This window comes from Myxine glutinosa, chromosome 6, assembly GCF_964187855.1.
Source record: "Myxine glutinosa chromosome 6, kmMyxGlut1.1, whole genome shotgun sequence".
Lineage (NCBI taxonomy): Eukaryota > Metazoa > Chordata > Myxini > Myxiniformes > Myxinidae > Myxine > Myxine glutinosa.
The window spans coordinates 66,435,967-66,456,144 of record NC_136266.1 but is presented as its reverse complement, the minus strand read 5'-3'; the positions used below and the strand labels follow the sequence as shown (position 1 = coordinate 66,456,144).

The following is a 20,178-nucleotide window of genomic DNA, read 5'->3' as shown; positions in this document are numbered from 1 at the left end:
ATAAGAAAATTAACGTTAATTTCAAAAAGTATGAAATAACGTATTTTGGAAAACTTTATATAGCTTTTCGTTGTACATTTAAACGAATGTTAGTACAAAGTAAGTTCTGACACCGCTTTACCGGATCGAAATATCGCTCTAAGTATGAAATATTTAAAGTAAAAATGCAAAAATAATATTGGAGGAAACAATGTATTAATATCTGTACAGTGTGTACAAGCATGAACACGTAAACGATGAAAGTTACTATTTTTTTGTTAAAATTTGAGAAACTTAATATGTAGACGGAAGGATTGGTTTTAATGTAAGCAGTTGTTGTTGTTGTCGACATTCCCATGGGCTATTGTCAACCGAATGGATAGATAGGTCGTAATTATGAATGAATGCTACTAGCATTGTGTTATTTATTTATTTTACTTATCGTCTGGATTATGTGTGCGCACTGTACACTGCACACTGATCTGCTTTGAATGTACAGTAGTGTAGTTGGTGTTGGAGGGAGGGGATTGAGGTACTGTACTATTGCAAACAGCACCTTCGGTTTGTGCAGGAGTTACACCTTGATCTAATGGTTCGTTCCAGGATTTAAATTCATAATACAAAGCACAGTGGATGCCCATCATCTGAGAGCTGCTGGAGGTTTGCTCTTTAAGCCGGCTGTCCTTGCTCGTTCCACGAAATGCGTCGAAGGGGAGTCGGGGCAGGTGCCATTGCGAAGAGGAAGTTGGAAGAGGTAAGAATGAACCAAAATAAAGTCGAATGTTTATAAATGGAAACCTCTTGATATTTACAACCTTTTCATCAGACTTTAAATCTGCTGGACACACAACGTAGCACTTCTTTTGAAGTAATGTTGGAAATTGTTGTTTTCAGGCGAAGTACAAAGAAAGAGGAACTGTTTTAGCCGCTGATCAGCTTGCACAGGTGTGTATGTGTGTGTGTGTGTGTGTGTGTGTGTGTGTGTGTGTGTGTGTGTGTGTGTGTGTGTGTGTGTGTGTGTGTGTGTGTGTGTGTTAGTTGTTATCTCCATATACGGATTTCAGAAGGTGGAACAGAGTCCTCCCAGGTCCCGAAGTATCCGCCTGTTTCACTGAGGGATCATGATTCATGGACCAGTTTGTGAAGTTTTCTTATTCTCAAACTTTTGTTCCAAGGGCTCTTTTTGTGGATCGTCACTGAGCCTCGGACAGCTTCCAACTGCAGTTCGTTTGTCGTAATATTCCCAGGGATGTTTTTTGAGCTTTTTAAGGTTACTTTTTATCATTCCCGTTGATCCAATAATCACTGGTACAGTTTTGACGCTCTTCAGCTTCCATGATCGTTTCACTTCATTCTGGAGGGCTTGGTATTTGGTCATTTTATTGATTTCTTCATTATTTAGACCAAAATTGCGGAATACTGATATCTCAATTAGCAATGCCTTCATTTCTTTTTTTGTGCCTCAGTACTATATCCGTTCACAATGCTTTGTTTTCTATGTTCACGCTTGATGGAATCATCAGGTCATAGGTGAGCATTACTTCATTGTTTTCAATTATTGCTTTTGGTTCATGTTTTTATGAGTTTTGGGGAACTGGGATATTGAAATTTCTGCAGATGTGCCAGTGGATTACTCGACATACTTTGTTGTGTCTTTGGGTGTACAGCTGCTCTGACATGAGTTTTTACATTCCGATAAGAGGTGACTCGTATTTTCTGGAAGAACCTGGAAGAACCTCCACTTGCTGATTGACTCGGTCCCACCATTTTCTTAAAGCCATTTGTGGAGTGTCTTTGGTCATGAGCATTTATTATGAACTTTGTCTGGAGCATTTATTTTGTCCGATCAAGATCGACCCGATGATGATTTATGATTCGTTCTCCATCCCAGTTGAGGTGACCTCTTCTTAGCCATTCCAAAGGGCCTTCTTCGTCTACTCCCAATCTGTCCAATGCTTTTTTTTGTACCTTTCTGCTCTTTTATAGTTTTCCCAGTCGTCAGTATATATCTGTTGATATTTTGTTTTATATTTTTCTTTCTTTATTTTTGCAATTGTTGGGGATGTACTCATTCTTTCTGTTTCTTGTGTGACATCTTCTATTCCATTTGCGAGGGGGAATTCCCTCGTTCACGGTAGAATATTTTCAAACCTTTGTTGACTGTCATAGTTCTTTTTAATCTTTCTTGCGATCATCTGTATTTTGAGTTTGTTCTCAGCAGCTATTATCTCAGCAGGTATTTATTTCCAATTTTGTATGTTTTTTATTTTTTGGATTCTCATTAGCTTTGGGTTTCGATTTTGATTGTGTGTGTGTGGGGGATTTTCAATGTGCTATTCATAATCGGAAGGTTTGTGCTGTCTATCCCTTATTTATTAGTTATCAATCTTGTGACACAGAGAATCTCACTCAAAAGACAGACATTTTAACTTTGGCCAAAGTACCTGTACACAATGACCAACTCTTTGAAAGGCGCTTGATGGCATCTTTCTACACGAGTGGGAAGAGACAGGACGCCTGGTTTTGGGGCAGCTCCAACATGGTGGCATCCTCGATCGTACAACACTACCTATGAAGTGTCATGACTTGCAGCTTGTAGTCAAGTCGAATTAGGCCTTCACAGAGAGCTCCAACGTGAACACTTCATCACTGAAATATCATCTCATCCTACAGATGATTGATGTTGGAACGTTGACCCTTCATTCCAACACATTTGTTCTTCACTTTCCAAAATATCTTGTATTTCTCATGAGATCAAATAACACTTGATGAAATTCTCATCAGATGCCATTAAAGTCATAGATCTTTGTTCGGGTCCCCGTTTATGTATTGTGCTCATTTAAGCCTGAACTTGATCTTACAATCAGGTGGAATAGTTGCCTTGTAAAATAGCCTTGTAAAATGAGCAATGTCTCCCACAGATGTCAAAGCAGCTGGAAACATTTCGTGGCCATCTCGAGCAATTTGCCAGCAAGCGCAAGCAAGACATCCGTAAAAACCCTCAATTTCGAATGCAGTTCCAGAACATGTGTGCAACAATCGGCGTGGATCCTCTCGCATGTACGTGGCCTCAAACTGCAAGACCGTCTGAATCCTGGCCCAAGTTGCTGTTTTTGGATTGTTGTTTATAGGTTAAAAGAAGTTCTGTGCTCTCTGTTTTCACCGCTTTGGCATATTCCCTTATTATTAGAAGTCTAAATATCTGGCCAATTCATAGAGATTCCAGCCTCACGAAGTGTGTGTTTTGCGTTGCATCTCAGCTGGAAAGGGGTTTTGGTCCGAGATGTTGGGTGTGGGAGACTTCTACTATGAACTTGGTGTACAGATTGTGGAGGTGTGTCTTGCACTGCGGCATCGCAATGGGGGTGAGCAACTCCAAATGATCCGTTACTTTGTGCTGCTTCCGCACCGTAGTGTACATGCTGTATCTACAACCATAAGGTAAGTCCATTACAGATAATGCTTTGTGGTTACCTGTTTATATGTGCCTTGTGTTGCTCAAACAGGGCTTATGATGCTCGAAGAGCTGCACAAGCGAGTTTTGAAAAGCAGGGGCAAGCTGGCACAAGACGTGAGTCAGTAAGTAATGAACTCGATGCAGACCTAATGGAAACATTTGTGACATGATTGACCATGCGAACTTTGGCTTTTCTACTGCATTATGAAAAACGGTGTGAACAATACTTTCCATTTGATCCCAGGGATGACCTGATCCGTGCGATCAAGAAGCTCAAGGTTCTTGGCAATGGCTTCAGCATGATTCAGATGGGTGGTTCCTACCTTGTCCAGTCAGTACCTGCAGAACTGAATATGGACCATACGACTGTGCTGCAGCTTGCAGAGGTGCAGTATGTGTGCTTTAACAGCAGCTTGCTTTCAACCGTGACCTCTTGGTACGACTTGCTGTACATGGGAATGCATCTTTACATGCTGGGAAAGGTTTGTTGGGTTGAGAGAAATGAGGGGGGGTTAAGCATAATGTTACGGCCCATCCTTGTCGTGCATGCAGGCGAATGGTTACACGTCCGCGGCGGAAGTGAAAGCAGCACTAAAATGGGAACCTGAGAGAATAGACCATGTCCTGGTAAAATGCTTTTTTAATTGGCATCTTTTCTATAAAACGTTCATTTTTATACAAAGTATGTACAGACTTTGACCACGACACTAATTCCACTCTTGTCACTTCTCAAGACGTATCTGCTTAGGGAAGGCCTGGCCTGGTTGGACATGCAAGCCACTGACGGACCTCAGTACTGGTTTCCAGCTTTGTGCTCCAAAGATGCTGCACTCGACGAGCTAAACGAGACGTCTCCTTGATCTCCAGCAGCAGTGAAACCATCAGTGGCAAAACAAAAATCAGTCATGAATAAAATCCAGACACGGGCCATCGTGGCTGCACGTTTAGTCATCGGGGAATTTGATTCGTCGATGAGGGCCTTATTCATTGGCAAATCTGATCAATGCAAATGTATCGATGATGAATGGTGTATCGTTAAGTGTATGTCTATCCTCTGCTGTGAGATGGAGTAAATTCTTATTCACTTCAGCAACATGGCATTTGTAAAGCTTTATGTCATGCTATCATGCAAATAAAACTTGGTCTCATATTTTCCACACGTTGTACAATGGCCTTTTAACTTTTCCCTCAAACTTTATTGGTGTTGGCCATACATTTTAAAGTTTAGTCATCGTTACTTACTCGTTACACAAAAAAAGAAATTCTAACTGATCATTGTTGGGGAAGGATGCATAACTCTGACGTATAAAGGGCAAACGTCCAGTACGCAACAGATCGATGACAAGTCATCTACTTTAGCTTCGTCGTCCAAAGGATCTGACGAAAAACCACCATCCATGTGCTTTGTTGGAAGGGCTGATGCATCATGGTGCATGCCCTAGATAGAAAATTGTCCTGTATTAACTCGCATTATTACCTCCGTCATTGAAGATGGATGGAGGTTATGTTTTCACCTGTCTGCCTATGAGCAGGATATCTCGATGTTTGGATGGATTCGGACAGAGCTTGGTGGACAAGTTGGGTGTATGACAATGACGAATTGATTCGATTTTGGTGAAGATCCGGATGGTTTTTTTAATTGACATCTTTTCTGTAAAACTTTTTATACAAAGTATTACAAACCACGACACTGATTCCACTCGTCACTGCTGCACAGCTTAGGGAAGGACTGGCCTGGCTGTCAGTTTATTATCTAGAAAGACATACTACAAACATTTTAAGTGATTCTTCACCACTGAGAGATAGGGCCAAAAACGATAAATCTATATAAATAAAGGAGGAGTGTCTGTGTGTGTGTGTCTGTCTGGATGTCCGCTTATAACTCAAGAACTACACATCGGACAAAAGTTTTAGACAGATTCGGAATCAGCATAAAATTCCGGTGGTTATAGGCTACGTTTTATTTTAATATCGATGGTTTGAAAAACCGGGCCAGCTGCAATTCCATGGTGTAGTTTGTGGCGGCGCTATTGCCCCTTTCCGATCCCATGACGCATTGCGGTTCTGATTCGCGATAAGGTCTATGCGCTATCACCGACACTTTTCCACCTTTTCCATACCTTTTAATCAGATTTACCTTATCGTCCATCGTAACCACATTACGCTTGGAAACACTAGCATTATCCTTCTTCGGACCCATGGCTAACACAGACACAGTAACGGAATACTGTACGTCGCCTCTGTTTTGAATGAGAACCAGCAGTTGCGCGTATGTACAGTATACTGTACGTACATATTTATATATTTTTAATGTGCTTTTTATTGTATTTTAAATTGTTTTTTAGCTTCTTTTATTGTTAATTTATGTACTATTTTATTTATTTTAAATATATTTTTAAGGAAAACAAATGTTTTCACGTCCGTAGGAGTGACGTAATGTCACACATAATGACGTTCGCTGCCCGGTCATGAAAGAAATTATGATTCGCTTGACAAAGTGACATGAAGATCAGGCAGTAAACCTCCCAACTGAGTTTCTCAATAGTCGTCAGCCTCAAGGACTCCCAACACACAGGTTGATTCTCAAGGTGGGAGCACCAATCATGCTTCTAAGGAATCTTGATCCACCAAAGCTGTGTAATGGAACACGATTGACAATCCAGCAAATGATGCCGCATGTCCTAGAGGCAACCATCCTCTCAGGACAATACAGAGGAGAGAAAGTATTCATTCCAAGGATACCACTTATTCCACCTGACCTTCCATTCTCCTTCAAGAGGATTCAGTTCCCCATCAGGCTATGTTTTGCTATGTCCATCAACAGGGCGCAGGGGCAATCAATGAAGGTTGTAGGCCTGAACTTCACAGAACAAGTGTTTGCCCATGGCCAGCTGTACGTGGGCTGCTCGAGGGTTGGAAAACCAAGCAATCTTTATGTCTTGGCACCAAGTAAGAAAACCAGAAATGTTGTATACCCAGAGGTTTTGAGAAATTGAAAAAACGTCATGTAGGAAATGTACTGTGATATTGCTCTAAAATATACATGTTCTTTTCATCATATATTTGTATTATTCTTATTCAACCCGGGCGAAGCCGGGTACCTCAGCTATTAGCACAATATCTCGAAACGTTGTGAACGGATTATGAATTGGCCACCAAGTTTCGACCTAATCCATCCACAACTTTTTCAGATATCGTGCTATGTATCGTTTTTGGCCATATCTCCCAATGGTGAAGAATCACTTAAAAGATTATAGTATCTGGATTTTTCCAAAATCTAATTAATCCGTCCTTGTCACAAACCCAACTTTCCAACCAAGTTTCATCCAAATCCGTCCACAACGTTTTGAGATATCCTGCTCACAGACACCCAGCCAGCTTTGGTGGTGTCGGTAATTATTTCCCACTTTTGTAATGTCTATCATTGCACAGGTATCCACAACAGGTTCGATAATGTATTTTCTCAAACGTAGAATTACTTGATTTACAGAAGCTCTAAAATACAAACACAGAATTTGATACATTTGTGCCCTTTTGCGAGGCTTTCTTGTGATAAACTCCAGCGCACTCAAGGAGAAGATTCTTCAGAGTCGGACTTTGTGGCATAGGTCTCGGAGCTTGCATTGTTTGAGGTAGAGTCCCTTGTATGTGGGGCCACCATGGCTTCCTGCATCTGGACATGTTGTTGCAACATATACGAGAACTCCACAAGTGGCCACTGCAGCAGACTTGTAGTCTTTTGGCCTAGCTGGGCTGTGGTCCCCAGAAATTGGGCCTGCAGATCTTCCATTCTGGGGAGTCCCGCGCAGGCCTTAAGGCCTTGGATGCTCAACAATCGATTTCCGACGCAACCACCTGCAGCACAAAAAGGAATCGTGAAAAGCGCCAAAGCATAAATACATCTGTTGTAATAAAGTTCATGCAACCACAAAACAGCCATCACAACAATGACTGCCTTCAACCTGTAGCTTTCGGCCACAATTTAGTGTTTAAACGTCTGATGCTGCAATTTTACAGCCACAACATTCAACAGCATTCCAATTTTGCACGTTCCAATACCAGGCGATTTCAAAATGCAAAGTTCGTAAACGGTGACCCCTTTGGATATCAGATTTTCTAAAGTCTTACCAAGCAGCACTATCTGTGGGAAAGCTTTGATGGCACGCAGCAGCTCTTTCACTTTGGCCTCCTTGCTCGTCATCACATAGTTTGTACCGAGGAAAAGTGGTAACAGGTTATGGAATTTTGTATCTTTGAGTACAGTGTGAACCATCTGCAATGGCAATGGAAAGTAGTGGGAGGAGGAAGGGAGGGAAGAGGGGTAGTTGGTGTTAAAAACTTATCATCCAACGTCTCCTGTTCCTTGTTTGCCCCTGTTGGTTCCTCTGACCATATTCTCATCATTGCCCTCATCTCTCTAGCTATGGTTAGAGAGCAACCTGAACACTGAATAATGAGCTGCCATCTCCACAGCGTCCGATATTGATTCCACCTAGGAATGATTTCATAAAATCTACTCTTACGAACAGGTTTATCCCATTTTGTTTGCGGCTATCATACCCATCCTCTCGGCACCAAATCCTATAACCACGTGGCTGCAGTCAAGTAGCTTGCTTGATTAATGCCTGCAAGGCTTGCAAAAAGTGTGTCCTTCCTTTGGAAAGCCAGGAAAAAATAAACATGATAACCAAGGCGAAACCCTCCAAGCAGTTCTCCGTCCTCAAAATATTGGCGGTACCTTATAAAGTCTGTCTCTCTGGGTTATGCTTCCCCTCGATCATCACCTCAAATGGCCTCTCCTCAGATTCTGCTCTGGACAAGGTAGGATTTCACAACTCGGTGTTTGCCTCCGAATTTTGCATACCCAACCCATGCCACCCTGTCCCAGACCATACCCCTCTCGTGCATACTGCCTTCTCAACTCGGTCTCTTTAGCACCTGAGAATGTAAAGTTGTATCTAGCCTCAACCCTTCATTGGAAACGGGCCCAGATGACATCAGTGCCCATGTTCTGCTGCTCTTGCATCTCCTTTGCTCTCTTCAGCCTGTCCTCTGGCCACCTTCCATCTGTCTGGAAGCCAGCAAACATCACTCCCACTGACAATACAAGAAGAGTGCAAAAAAATCCTCTCCATTATAAGCCAGTAAACTTACTTCCAATTATAAACCATATCAAATAATTATTACTGCTGATGTCAAGCTTTTCTTCTTTTCAGTCTGATGTTAATATTGTACAGTTGTGCAGTAACTTATGGTACTCACCTGCATGCTGCAGCTGCACCACTCTCTGTTGATCTAGAATAGATGAGATACTGGTCTGATAAATGGAACATGTCTCTCAATCCTGGCAAATCTTACTGGTGGTACCTTCCTAAAGATGTTCCTGAGACCTTGTCACTCAGGAGAGATCGCCAAACTAACCCAACTATCTATTTCCATGGATAACTCCCTGGTAGAGGTTCAATGTCTTGAACTTAGGACTCAACCTCCACCATTACCTATCCTGGACTAAAAATAAGGCCAAGCTGGTTTCCAAAGACTGTTACAGACTGAACATCATTTGTTGTTATATCTACATATAATCAAACGCTCTCAAAATTATTGGCATTTCCTGTGATGAGGCTGAGGCACAAGGCCTATTGCTCTCTTTTACAGCCACAACATGAAACTTCCAAAATCCAGGATTGTTTACCACACGTTCCACAATCCCGGTCGCAACAGGAAAAACACCAAACAACCACGTGTTGATATCGCTCACAAGTCCTGTGTCGGCACCCTGAGTCATCAATCAAGTCCTGCTTCCTCTTGTCGAGGTTCTTCTTCCTCTTTTCTTATCTCAATCGGATCGTACCTCTCCGGAAGAACCAATATTTAAACAATAAACACAACAAATTCAATGAAAACAGGAAGAAAAATCACAGAAATTACCATATATACTCACATCCCAGACAGGTCTGTGACCTTTTATTTTTAATCTCTTCTTCAGTCAACCTCTTCCTTTCCTCTCAAACCTCAAATTTTCCCCAGCTCCTCCAAGACAGAATTCTTCTTATAACCCGCTCCTGATTAAACTCCAAAAATCCAAGTTTTCCACACGGACACTTCTGCTCCGTTTGTGGAACTGTCTTGCGGAGACTGTTCGATCACCCTCTTCACTCCAGAGCTTCAAACAAGTGATGAAGCAGTGTCTCATGTCACCCCCATCTTCCCCTCCAATCTTGTCTACCCTATTAAACCTACCGAATCCAACCCTCCTGCAGATTATTGTTTCCTCCCCTCCGCTCTCTCAGCCCTTTTCCTGTTTTCCGCTTCATTCTTTCACTTGATCGTCGTGTCCAACTGCAGCCACACTGTCAGTCCACTGCTATTTTACTCTCTGTCCCTCTCTCTTCAATGAAGCTATATTTTGTAAAAACAAGTAAATAATTTACATACCAAGGGACAAAAGAAGAAAAAAAGGAAAAAAACTTCCGTTACCTTGCTACCAAATGCATGAATGACTATTCCATGTTTCTTCAATTTGTGCTGCAGCAAGAACAACTCCTTCATTTTAAGGGAGCAATTTTGAAATACTGCAATCATGGTGCTTTCTCTGAATGCGTCCTCAACCTTTGCCTCGAGGAGCTGTTCCAACTTGCTTTTCTGGAAATGGAAAAGGATAACCACGTGTTAAGAGCTTGAGCAAACTCGAAAGTATACAAAAAGGACTAATGCATACATGTAGAAAGACATGAGGGGTGTGTGAAAGTCAAAGGGAAACCAACAGCAATATTGTAAATAGTGGCAGAACAAGCTTGCAAGGCCTGGTAGAAGCTTTTTATTTTAATTCAAACAGTAGTGTGCAGTTCATAGAGGAGCTTGTGCATACATCACATGCAAGACAACATTCGGAGACATCATTGAACTTTTACACGATCTACAAGGACAGCAAACAACTGCAGAATCAACAGGAAAGTAGATCATGTCTTGAGAAACCGTCCCTCGTGCCCAAGGCCAAGGCGGTGTCTCAAATCAGGTGATCCTTCATTAGAGGGACACTCAAGTCACCATGCGCTCTTGTGTGACACATCTACATTACCCTTTGCATGGTAACTATGGGGGTCAATTTCAGTTTTAATAATACAGTATATTAATTGATATCAAGATGTCAGCAAAATGTTTTCTTTGCAAAGAAACATAGAATTTTGGTTCTCAACACATATGCAGTACCTTCTCCACCTCAACTATATATATATATATATATATATATATATATATATATATATTATATATATATATATAATTACTTTTTATTTTTATTTTTTGTGGGAGCTCGGGTTAACTTCACACAGTATAACAAAACCTACGGTCAGGAAATTGATCAAATGTCATGGTTGCTTGTCATAGCATTCACCAGATTTCATGGCTTTTGGCCACATTAACCAGGTTGTCCTTCTTTTCAGGTGGTTATCAAAGGAAAATCCGTGCATGTGTTAAGTCGGTGGCTGGATTTGAGAGGTGGTCGGTCATTCCAGTTGGTGGAAATAACAGAGGTAGGTAGAGGGTCAGGGGGTTGGAGATCTTTAAAGATAGCGTCTCCTCCATAAGCAATTTTAACCTGGGCGATCACAAGATGAGCTTAGTGCTCAGATGGGAATGCCAAGCATGCCAACCCAAAATCATGTCTTCATAAACACCACCATTTTTTCAGGGTACCATGCACATCAATCCCTTACTTCTGTTGTGAATGTTTCCATGGGTTTTACACAACATTCCGGTATCGCTGGCTTCGGGGGGATGTATTTGGTGATAGCCAGAACTTTCATTCGCAGTGGAGACATAGCCCGCCAGTGACGCGTCACAGACCTGGCCCGATACCGCACCGGCTGCATTGGCCATGCCCTGCCTGAAAACATGTTCATTGAGAGGTTAGCACCATAACCTGAAAAGCAATGTGGCATTAGCGGCTGACAAAGGTAACGTGTATTCAGTACTCCTGAACCTGAACGTATTCAGGCCTACAAACTTCCTATAAATAGATAACAATCAGTGCTCTAACCCTCCTGGACATTTGGTTTGATGTCTTGGTTAGGCCAGATTTTAAAAAAGAGTTGTTGATCGTCCCCGCCCGACCCTACGAAACACACCCGACCCGAAACTTTTTTTATTTTGAAAAAAATCATTAAAAACGATCTTTTCACATTCAAATTTGGCGCCGTTCTGCACCGCATGCGCAGTGCGTGCTGCGCAGAGCGTCGCAAGTGCCTCGGGCAACTTCACCCATTTTACGTTGGCCATTCATGGCGGCTATTGTGAGATTTTTCCCACTGAAATCTGTATTGATTCGTGCTAGAATCGGCTTGAAATGCCTATTGTGATCGCATCAATAGCCCGTGAGGGCTCTTCCAAGACGGTGAAGGACTGGTTTGCGTGCAATATCGAGTTGGATGTTACAATCTCGGACTTCTATGCAGAGTTCTCAGACGGCAAGTTTGATGGGGATAGGGAGCCATTGCCTGACGATACACGCGGTACTTTTGTCAAAGTATTCGCCGGGCCCAGTAAAACTGACATGACGAAAGTTTCACCAGCTTGCAAAATTTCTGATGTGACAAAGACTCTTGGCTCATTTCTCAAATTTGTGTTGGCTGCAGACACGGCCACGGATCACAGGATGGAACCCGATGAATGAAGAAATAAAATCATTTTGAGGAGAAAGGAGTCTTTATTTCATATTTTTCCATGTCAACAAAACTCAATGGAAAGTAGGAAAAAAAATATAAAAAATAAAAATAAAAACCTCCCTCCCTACCCGAACTTTTGAGAAAAAAGGACGCTCAACAACTTTTTATTTTTATGTGGCCTTACGACTCGGGATAGGTTTTTATGCAAAGATTTTTTAAAAAGACGTTATTAGACCAGCATAAGTGTCCCGTTTATCTGAAATGCTGACAATGTCGTCCTGCACCAGGTGTTTGGTCAAAAGTGACAGCAAGACCTTTTATCAATGACCTGAATAGATTCAGTTCTCAATGCCTCCCAATAAGAAATACGATGTTGCTCTTTTATATGTTATCTTAATAAATGAAGGCATCACCAGATAGGAAAAGAATATTGCCATTTAGCATTTACTACATGATGATAAATAAAATAATTAAATCAAGCAAAATAGCGTAGAGGTACAATGCCTTCACAAAGCATTCAAACCCCTTGATTTTTCCACATTTTGTTGTGTTACAGCCTGAATTTAAAATGGATTAAATGTGATTTTTTTGTCATTAATCTACACAAAATACCCCATAATGACAAAGTAGGATTTTTTCTTTCGAAATGTTTACAAATTAATTTAAATCAAAAGCTGAAATGTATTGAGTCAATAAGTATTCAACCCCTTTGCTATGACACTCCAGATTGAGCTCATGTGCATCAAATTTCCTTTGATCATCCATGAGAAATCTCTACAACTTGATTGGAGTCCACCTGTAGCCAATTCAATTCAATTCAATGATTTAGAAAAACGCACTTTTTTTTTTTTTTTTTTTTTTGTATACAAGATCGAGGCTCGTGAAAGAGCGAACATTAATCACACAGAAAGACAAACAGACACATAAAACAAATAACATCGGGAGTGGTAGACAAGATGGGGAGAGAGGGGGAAGGACACAAACACAACATTTGAGAGCAGGGACCGAGAGACATGGAGACATCGAGAGATCTGTGGGAGGGAGAGGGCTTTGGGGGGGAGGCATGTGAAGGGGGGGGGGGGGGGGTGGGAGAGGTATAAACATATGGACACTGCCAGGATTTCCAGGAAAGAAGTTGGAATTTCAAACAAGGTGGATCTGGGGTGAATTAGTGGGGGTAGAAAAGATCAAGGTTATGGATGGGGGAAGATAAGAGATGGAGGTGAACAGCTGTTTTAAAGACCTGGAGGGAGGAGAGGGATTGAAGGGAGTGTGGGAGTTTGTTCCACAGGTGGGAGAAAAGAGGAATGAAAGAGTGAAGGTGAGCAGAGAGCCGAGATTTCGGCAGTTTAACCATCAGAGGGTTGCAGGCAGATCTTGTGCGACCTGTAGGAATATTTGGGGGACAGAGCACAGAGAGAGCTGGGGGAGCAAGGCCGGAGAGGAGTCGGTAGAAGACAGAAAGGCCACCTACCTGCCTGCGGTGAGTGAGTGAAAGGCCCTCAGAGATAGCTTCATCGCGGGAGATTCCAATGATTTTGAAAGCTTTGGATTCAACAGCGTGAAGCCGAGCCAGGTGTGAGGCAGGAGCACCAGCCCATAGGGGAGAACAGTATTCCATTGAGCTGCGGATGAAAGCCTTGTATGTGGTGAGGAGCTCAGGTGTGCCGAGGAAGGACTTCGCACGACGGAGGATGCCCAGTCGGCGACTGGCTTTGGAGGCCAGCTTGGAAATGTGGTATTCCCAAGAAAGATCATGGCAGATAGTGAGACCCAAAAGCTTGAGTGACAGAACTTCTTGGAGAGGATTTTTGAGAAAGTAGATGGGAGGGTTGTCCAGTCGATCTTTTCAGAGAGACATAGTAAGAGAGTGAGATTTGTCAGGATTGAAAGACATGTTCCACTTGTTTGACCAGTCTGTGATTTTGTCCAGGTCTTCATAGAGTGAGGAGGCTGCAGACTGCCGATCTGAGGGAAGAGGAATGGAGCGGCAGAGAGTGGAGTCATCAGCAAAGAGATAGAGAGGATTTTCCAGAGAGTCGGAGAGATCATTGATAAAGACCAGAAAAAGCACAGGGCCCAGCACACTGCCTTGGGGAACTCCAGCCTGAACAGGAAGGGGAGATGAGAGAAATCCATTCAGGGCCACACGTTGACTACGACCAGAGAGGACTTTCTATAAAAGGTACCACGGTTGATGGTGAATGTCAGAGCAGAAACTCTGCAATGAAGTCCAAAGAACTGTCCGTAGAACTTCAAAGACAGGCAAATCCTTGAGAACCTGCTTCAGAGTGCAAAAGACATTACACTGCGGTGAACATTTACATTCCAACAGGACAATGACCTCAAACATACAGCCAAAGTAACACTGGAATGGCTTCAGAACAAGAACATGAAAACAAGAAGTTATTGAGTGGCCCAACAAAAGCCGAGACTTGAATCCCATTGAGAATCTGTGGAAAGACTTGAATATGCTGTTCACCGACACTCCCATCCAACTTGACAGAGCTTGAGCAAATCTGCAAGGAAGAATGGGAGAAATTCCCCAAATCCAGATGTGCAAATCTGATACAGACATACCCAAGAAGATTTGAAGCTGCAGTCGCTGCCAAAGGAGCTTCGATGAAGTATTGGCACTTGAGGGCTGAATAATTGTGTAAATTTGATATTTTTCTGTCATTTTAAAAATAATTTTGTAGCAAAATTGTAAAAACACGTTTTCACTGTTTTCAGAAAAAAAAACACGTTTTCAGAATCTTGTGCAGATTGGTGACAAAAAAAATTTAAATGAAATCCATATTAAATTCAGGCTGTAACACAACAAAATGTGAAAAGAGTCAATACTTTGTCAAGTCAATACGTGAATACTTTCTGAAGACACTGTATGTAAATTTGCCTTGACTTGTCTAGACTGGGTTTGAATACCGACCCAACTATAAACTACCATACCGGTGGTGCACGGACAAGGCGATTCAGCAAAGTGTGACTAAAAGCAGGGTGTCCTGTCTGCCGGAATCAATGGGTGGACATTAAAGATCCCACGGTTCCCACACGAAGAGCAGACGAGTTATCGCATGCACACTGAACAAATTACAAATTTCTGTCTGGACTGCGAGTAGCAAATTGTCTGGTGTCGTTGGAGGTTCCTTAACATCAGGTTATGTTGCTTGCTATATTAGAGTGTGCTTGCTGTCTGGGAAGCAGATTCTGCACTTATAAACCAATTAACCAGGTAGTTTGCTTCTTTCATGTTAACGGCCTTCTCCCAATTCGAAGGGTAACCAACACCCCCTTCTGCAAATCCCCCCTACCCCAACAACCCCCCCTCCCCTTCCCCTAGCAACCCTTTCTCCCCACACAACACTTCCTTAACAATCGTCCCTCACCCTCCCACCCCCCAAACAACCTTCTCTTCCTCGTCCTCCCTCCTGCCACCCCCAACAACCTTCTCTCCCTCGTCCTCCCTCCCACCACCCCCAACAACCTTCTCTCCCTCGTCCTCCCTCCCGCTACCCCCAACAACCTTCTCTCTCTCTTCCTCCCTCACGCTACCCCCAACAACCTTCTCTCCCTCGTCCTCCCTCCCGCCACCACCAACAACCTTCTCTCCCTTGTCATCCCTCCAACCACCCCCAACAACCTTCTCTCCCTCGTCCTCCCTCCCGCCACCCCAACAACCTTCTCTCCCTCGTCCTCCCTCCCACCACCCCCAAACAACCTTCTCTCCCTCGTCCTCCCTCCTGCCACCCCCAACAACCTTCTCTCCCTCGTCCTCCCTCCCACCACCCCCAACAACCTTCTCTCCCTCGTCCTCCCTCCCGCTACCCCCAACAACCTTCTCTCCCTCGTCCTCCCTCCCGCCACCCCCAACAACCTTCTCTCCCTCGTCCTCCCTCCCGCCACCCCCAACAACCTTCTCTCCCTCGTCCTCCCTCCCACCACCCCCAACAACCTTCTCTCCCTCGTCCTCCCTCCCGCCACCCCCAACAACCTTCTCTCCCTCGTCCTCCCTCCCGCCACCCCCAACAACCTTCTCTCCCTCGTCCTCCCTCCCGCCACCCCAAACAACCTTCTCTCCCTCGTCCTCCCGCCACCCCCAACAACCTTCTCTCCCTCGTCCTCCCTCCCGTCACCCCAAACAACCTTCCCTCCCTCGTCCTCCCTCCCGCCACCCCCAACAACCTTCTCTCCCTCGTCCTCCCTCCCGCCACCGCCAACAACCTTCTCTCCCTTCCAGTCTTCCACCATTCGTATTCCTTGTGCAAAACGTCTCATTTTATATCCAACATGTTACACGACACAAAAACGGTTGTCACTCATTTATAGACCAAAGCACATCGGAACAAATGTTTTAACGATCACATGAATAACACGATACGATTGACTTTACCGAAACAAGACACGAATATCGCCCTGGAGGCCGCCATGTTGGGAGCGAATATCATGCAGCCAGCAGCTTCCGACTCGCACCTCAATGGATTGCTGAATTGGCGTTAAAATCTTTAAACCTACCAAGACATATACTTAACGTTTTACGGGATAATTAAATGACTTATAAAAGTATAGTCTAATTAAAAATAAAAACCACATTATCCACCTTTCCTGAAACCACCGCCTTTCGCATCGTTTGCTTCGTTTTTACCTATTATTCTTAAAACGTCGCTTTAAAAATCATTTTAAAATATTATGTTAGATTAAATTTCATAAGCATCTATTTACATCATGGGTGAGTGACTTACCAATTAGTCAGGTTCACTATGTTTTTTCGTTCAAAATCATGGTAGATTAGCCAACCTATACATTTTTGGAAACGTTATTTATACATGGAAAATCTGAAAATCAATGTTTACATTTGCCAATTCCGACCAATTCGATTCGACCAATTCGACCAATTCGACCAATCGACCAATTCCATTCGACCAATTCGACCAATCGCTTCGATCGACCATTCGACCATTCGACCGATTCGATCGACCATTCGACCAATTCGATTTGCCAATCAATTTGACCGACCTTTGCTTGTGTGGAACGGACTGTGAAAACGATACGGACTATATTGTCGGATACGACACACAGGACGGTGATGACGAACTCTAAATGGCATATTCTGTAATCGTGTATGTTTGATGCCATTGACTGCCTGTGTATATTTTGTCATTGACTGCCTGTGTAGATGTGAAGTTATACCGACTGCATGTGTATACATGATTTTGCTGACTGCCTGTGTATGTTTGGTGATATGAATTATTGTGACACATTTTGATGTTATTAACTGCCTGTACAAAATGATAACATGTATTTGATTATGCAACATATCGCGAATATAAAGACAGTATTTTGCAATTCAAAACCTTTGATTCGTGTCTTACCATTCCCCATAGCACTAATTTGATACTTTCATTGGATTCCTTGTCCCTGAAAATATAGGTTTAGTATATTTTAAAAAGTTTTTAGGGTAATTAGAGGCAGAAATAGAACAAAATATGTATTTTACAGTGGCCATTTTGAAAATCCAAAATGGCCGCCATACAGGTATCTCTCCAAATGTAAACATTGATTTTTAGTTTCCTTATGCTATAACCTTTCCAAAAATGTATAGGTTTGCTAATCTACCATGATTTTGAACGAAATATAATTTATTGACATCGTGAAGCTGACTAAATCTGCAGCTGTTAGTGTAGAGCGCTCGCTGAGCGGGTTAACAACTCGGTGAAGCATCGTTGGCTGAGGGCCCGGCTGTGTCGTTGATGGTTAGGGCAGGAATTTGTTCAGAGTGCCGCCGATGACTCTCCTACTCTCCGCGCAGGGCGTCGTGGGATCTTTAACTCCATCAACGAATGTTGGCAGACGGGACGCAAAGGAACACACATTGGATTGATGAATCACTCCGCCTGTGGAACACCAGGATGACAGTTTATAGCTGTGTCGGGATTCGAACCCGGGCTAGACAGCTTAGAGGTGAGTGTGTGTACTCAAACTACTCATGGAAAGCATCGAATCCTGGACCAGGTGGGATCGTATATTGCATGATTAAACTAATACTGTAGTCCCGGGAATTTGAGCATCAACGATTGGAGGGGGTTTCCAAGTTGGTTGACTACCTGGACAACCTGCAGTCCGAGGTGGAAAGTACAAAGAACACAGTTGCCCCATCATGGAACTTTCTAAAGAGAGTTCCAAGGAGTTTGGCCAAGTTGGATGTAGACCTTCATTTGCATAATGAGAGGCAACACAAGGAGTGAATCCTTACAAAATCTCCCAAAATTTCTTATGAGATCTCAAATAAATATGTTAGGATTTCATCAAATCCCATGAGAATTTTTCTTAAAGTAAGGTATGCATGCAGGTAAAGCACCAGACTGAAGACTCAGAGGCCCACATTCTGGCGCTATATATCTTGAGTGATTTTTTATCTTGGGAACTACAACAGTTGTGTATTCCTACAGGTACCAATCTAGCAGGCAAGATCTTCCACGACACCTCAAACAGACTCACCTGGAGAGCAAGATTCTGCGGGGCAGGTGAAAGTGAATGGTCTCTCACACCCACGACCAGTCGGTGGCTCCTGCCACAGCCAGCATCCATGAGCCATTGCAATGAGGATCTCAAAGGACTTTCTAAGTGTTGAGTTGATAAATAAATTTCACCTCGTCCATGTTCCAAAACCAAAGAAACAAGTAAACGAAAAAACATGTTTTAGGGCTATACACTTTTATTTTTAAAAGGTTTTAAACCTATTTAAATTTTTTTTTTAATTAAATTTTAATTGATGAAAATGTACCGGAAAAGAGGACCGTGTGCCAAATTTCAGCTCTCTAGAACATATGGAACCTAGAAAACGAATGGCTCAAAGATTTAAAATGGGACAAACAAACAAAGTTCAGATGAAGTTTAATGAAAGTGTGTAATAAATCACCTGTGAGTTTAATGGATCCTTATGCGTCGTTTAGAAGCATAATAACTCACATTCATTTACGACTCTCATCCCCAAGTACGTTAAGACAAAGTAGCCATGTTTCACCTGTGGATTGCATGGCGTTCCTGACTCTCACATTCTTGTTTCTTGTTAGCCTTCCATTCACCAAGGAACATGAGAGACAATTGTCATTAGTATTTGTGTTTGCGCACAGATCTACTCTCATGTATATCATGATATACCCTGACCCGATGAATCTCAGCATTATTAAATGCTCTGCCTTATTAACGTTTTCCGCCTTGCTGACAAAATGCTCACAAGACGTTACCAGCAGAGGGCATGTTCCACATAGATGGTTTTTGTTTTTGATTTTTTTTTGTCTTATTTTTCTATCAGCCTGTTTTTGACAAAAGTGTCAAAGTTCATACAAACAACAACAACAACAACAGGCATTTTAAGGCCATTTTCCCTGCTGGAGCGGGGGTTAGCCTTGCAGTTCCCATGACAATTTTCTCCATTTTGCCCGATTTTCTGCATCTCTCCTTGTTAACCCCCTTGCCCACATTTCTTCTTCCACCATCTTTAGCCGAAACTTTCTTGGTCTTCCCCGTCCTCTATTTCCTTCTACATTCATTTCCATCACTCTTCTCAACCAGTCACTTTCATCCTTCCTCAACACGTGACCAAACCATCTCAACCTGTTCCTCTTCACAACATCCATCACAGGCTCTATTCCCATCAACAACAACAACAACAACATGCATTTTAAGGCCATTTTCCCTGCTAGAGCGGGGGTTAGCCTTGCGGTCCCCATGACAATTTTCTCCATTTTGCCCTATTTTCTGCATCTCTCCTTGTTAACCTCCTTGCCCGCATTTCTTCTTCCACCATCTTTAGCCAAGTCTTTCTCGGTCTTCCCCGTCCTCTACTTCCTTCTACATTCATTTCCATCACTCTTCTCAACCAGTCACTTTCATCCTTCCTCAACACATGACCAAACCATCTCAACCTGTTCCTCTTCACAGCATCAATCACAGGCTCTATTCCCATCATCTTTCGCAATTCATCATTTGTCTTCCTCTGTCTCAAGGATACTCTGCACATCCATCGAACCATTCGCATTTCCACCCTTTCCAGCCTTCGTTGCTGCTCTACATTCATGA

The 20,178-nt window shown here is 42.8% G+C and overlaps 2 protein-coding genes across 6 annotated transcripts; one reads left to right on the top strand and one right to left on the bottom strand.

Annotated features, from left to right (window-relative positions):
• Window positions 1-266: 266 nt before the first annotated feature.
• Window positions 267-4,593, top strand: SNF8 (SNF8 subunit of ESCRT-II). 5 transcript variants are annotated; one of them, XM_078779961.1, is made up of 9 exons: window positions 267-304; window positions 583-733; window positions 874-924; window positions 2,901-3,039; window positions 3,240-3,344; window positions 3,486-3,558; window positions 3,681-3,822; window positions 3,989-4,063; window positions 4,171-4,593. In XM_078779961.1, exons 2-9 carry the CDS (start codon window positions 680-682, stop codon window positions 4,294-4,296), a joined length of 765 nt encoding a protein of 254 aa, XP_078636087.1. In that variant the 5' UTR covers window positions 267-304; window positions 583-679; the 3' UTR covers window positions 4,297-4,593. The 5 variants fall into 5 exon arrangements, with proteins under 5 accessions (XP_078636087.1, XP_078636088.1, XP_067976370.2 ...); XM_078779962.1 differs by having other exon boundaries at window positions 302-366; XM_068120269.2 differs by having other exon boundaries at window positions 302-472.
• MRPL10 (mitochondrial ribosomal protein L10) lies at window positions 4,059-16,574 on the bottom strand. The gene is made up of 5 exons (XM_068120267.2): window positions 16,490-16,574; window positions 11,152-11,321; window positions 9,914-10,078; window positions 7,565-7,709; window positions 4,059-7,291 (listed from the first exon to the last, which is right to left on the bottom strand). The coding sequence occupies exons 1-5, from the start codon at window positions 16,542-16,544 to the stop codon at window positions 7,005-7,007; spliced, it is 822 nt and encodes a 273-aa protein (XP_067976368.2). The 5' UTR covers window positions 16,545-16,574; the 3' UTR covers window positions 4,059-7,004.
• Window positions 16,575-20,178: the final 3,604 nt, after the last annotated feature.

Coding starts and splice junctions, on each gene's coding strand:
- SNF8 (XM_078779961.1), top strand. CDS start 680: ATGCGTCGAAGGGGAGTCGGGGCAGGTGCCATTGCGAAGAGGAAGTTG. Junction 734..873: donor CGAAGAGGAAGTTGGAAGAG/GTAAGAATGAAC, acceptor TGTTGTTTTCAG/GCGAAGTACAAAGAAAGAGG. Junction 3,040..3,239: donor CGGCGTGGATCCTCTCGCAT/GTACGTGGCCTC, acceptor GTTGCATCTCAG/CTGGAAAGGGGTTTTGGTCC.
- MRPL10 (XM_068120267.2), bottom strand. CDS start 16,544: ATGATATTCGCTCCCAACATGGCGGCCTCCAGGGCGATATTCGTGTCT. Junction 11,322..16,489: donor GATATTCGTGTCTTGTTTCG/GTAAAGTCAATC, acceptor ACATGTTTTCAG/GCAGGGCATGGCCAATGCAG. Junction 7,710..9,913: donor TTCATGCATTTGGTAGCAAG/GTAACGGAAGTT, acceptor TTGCCATTGCAG/ATGGTTCACACTGTACTCAA.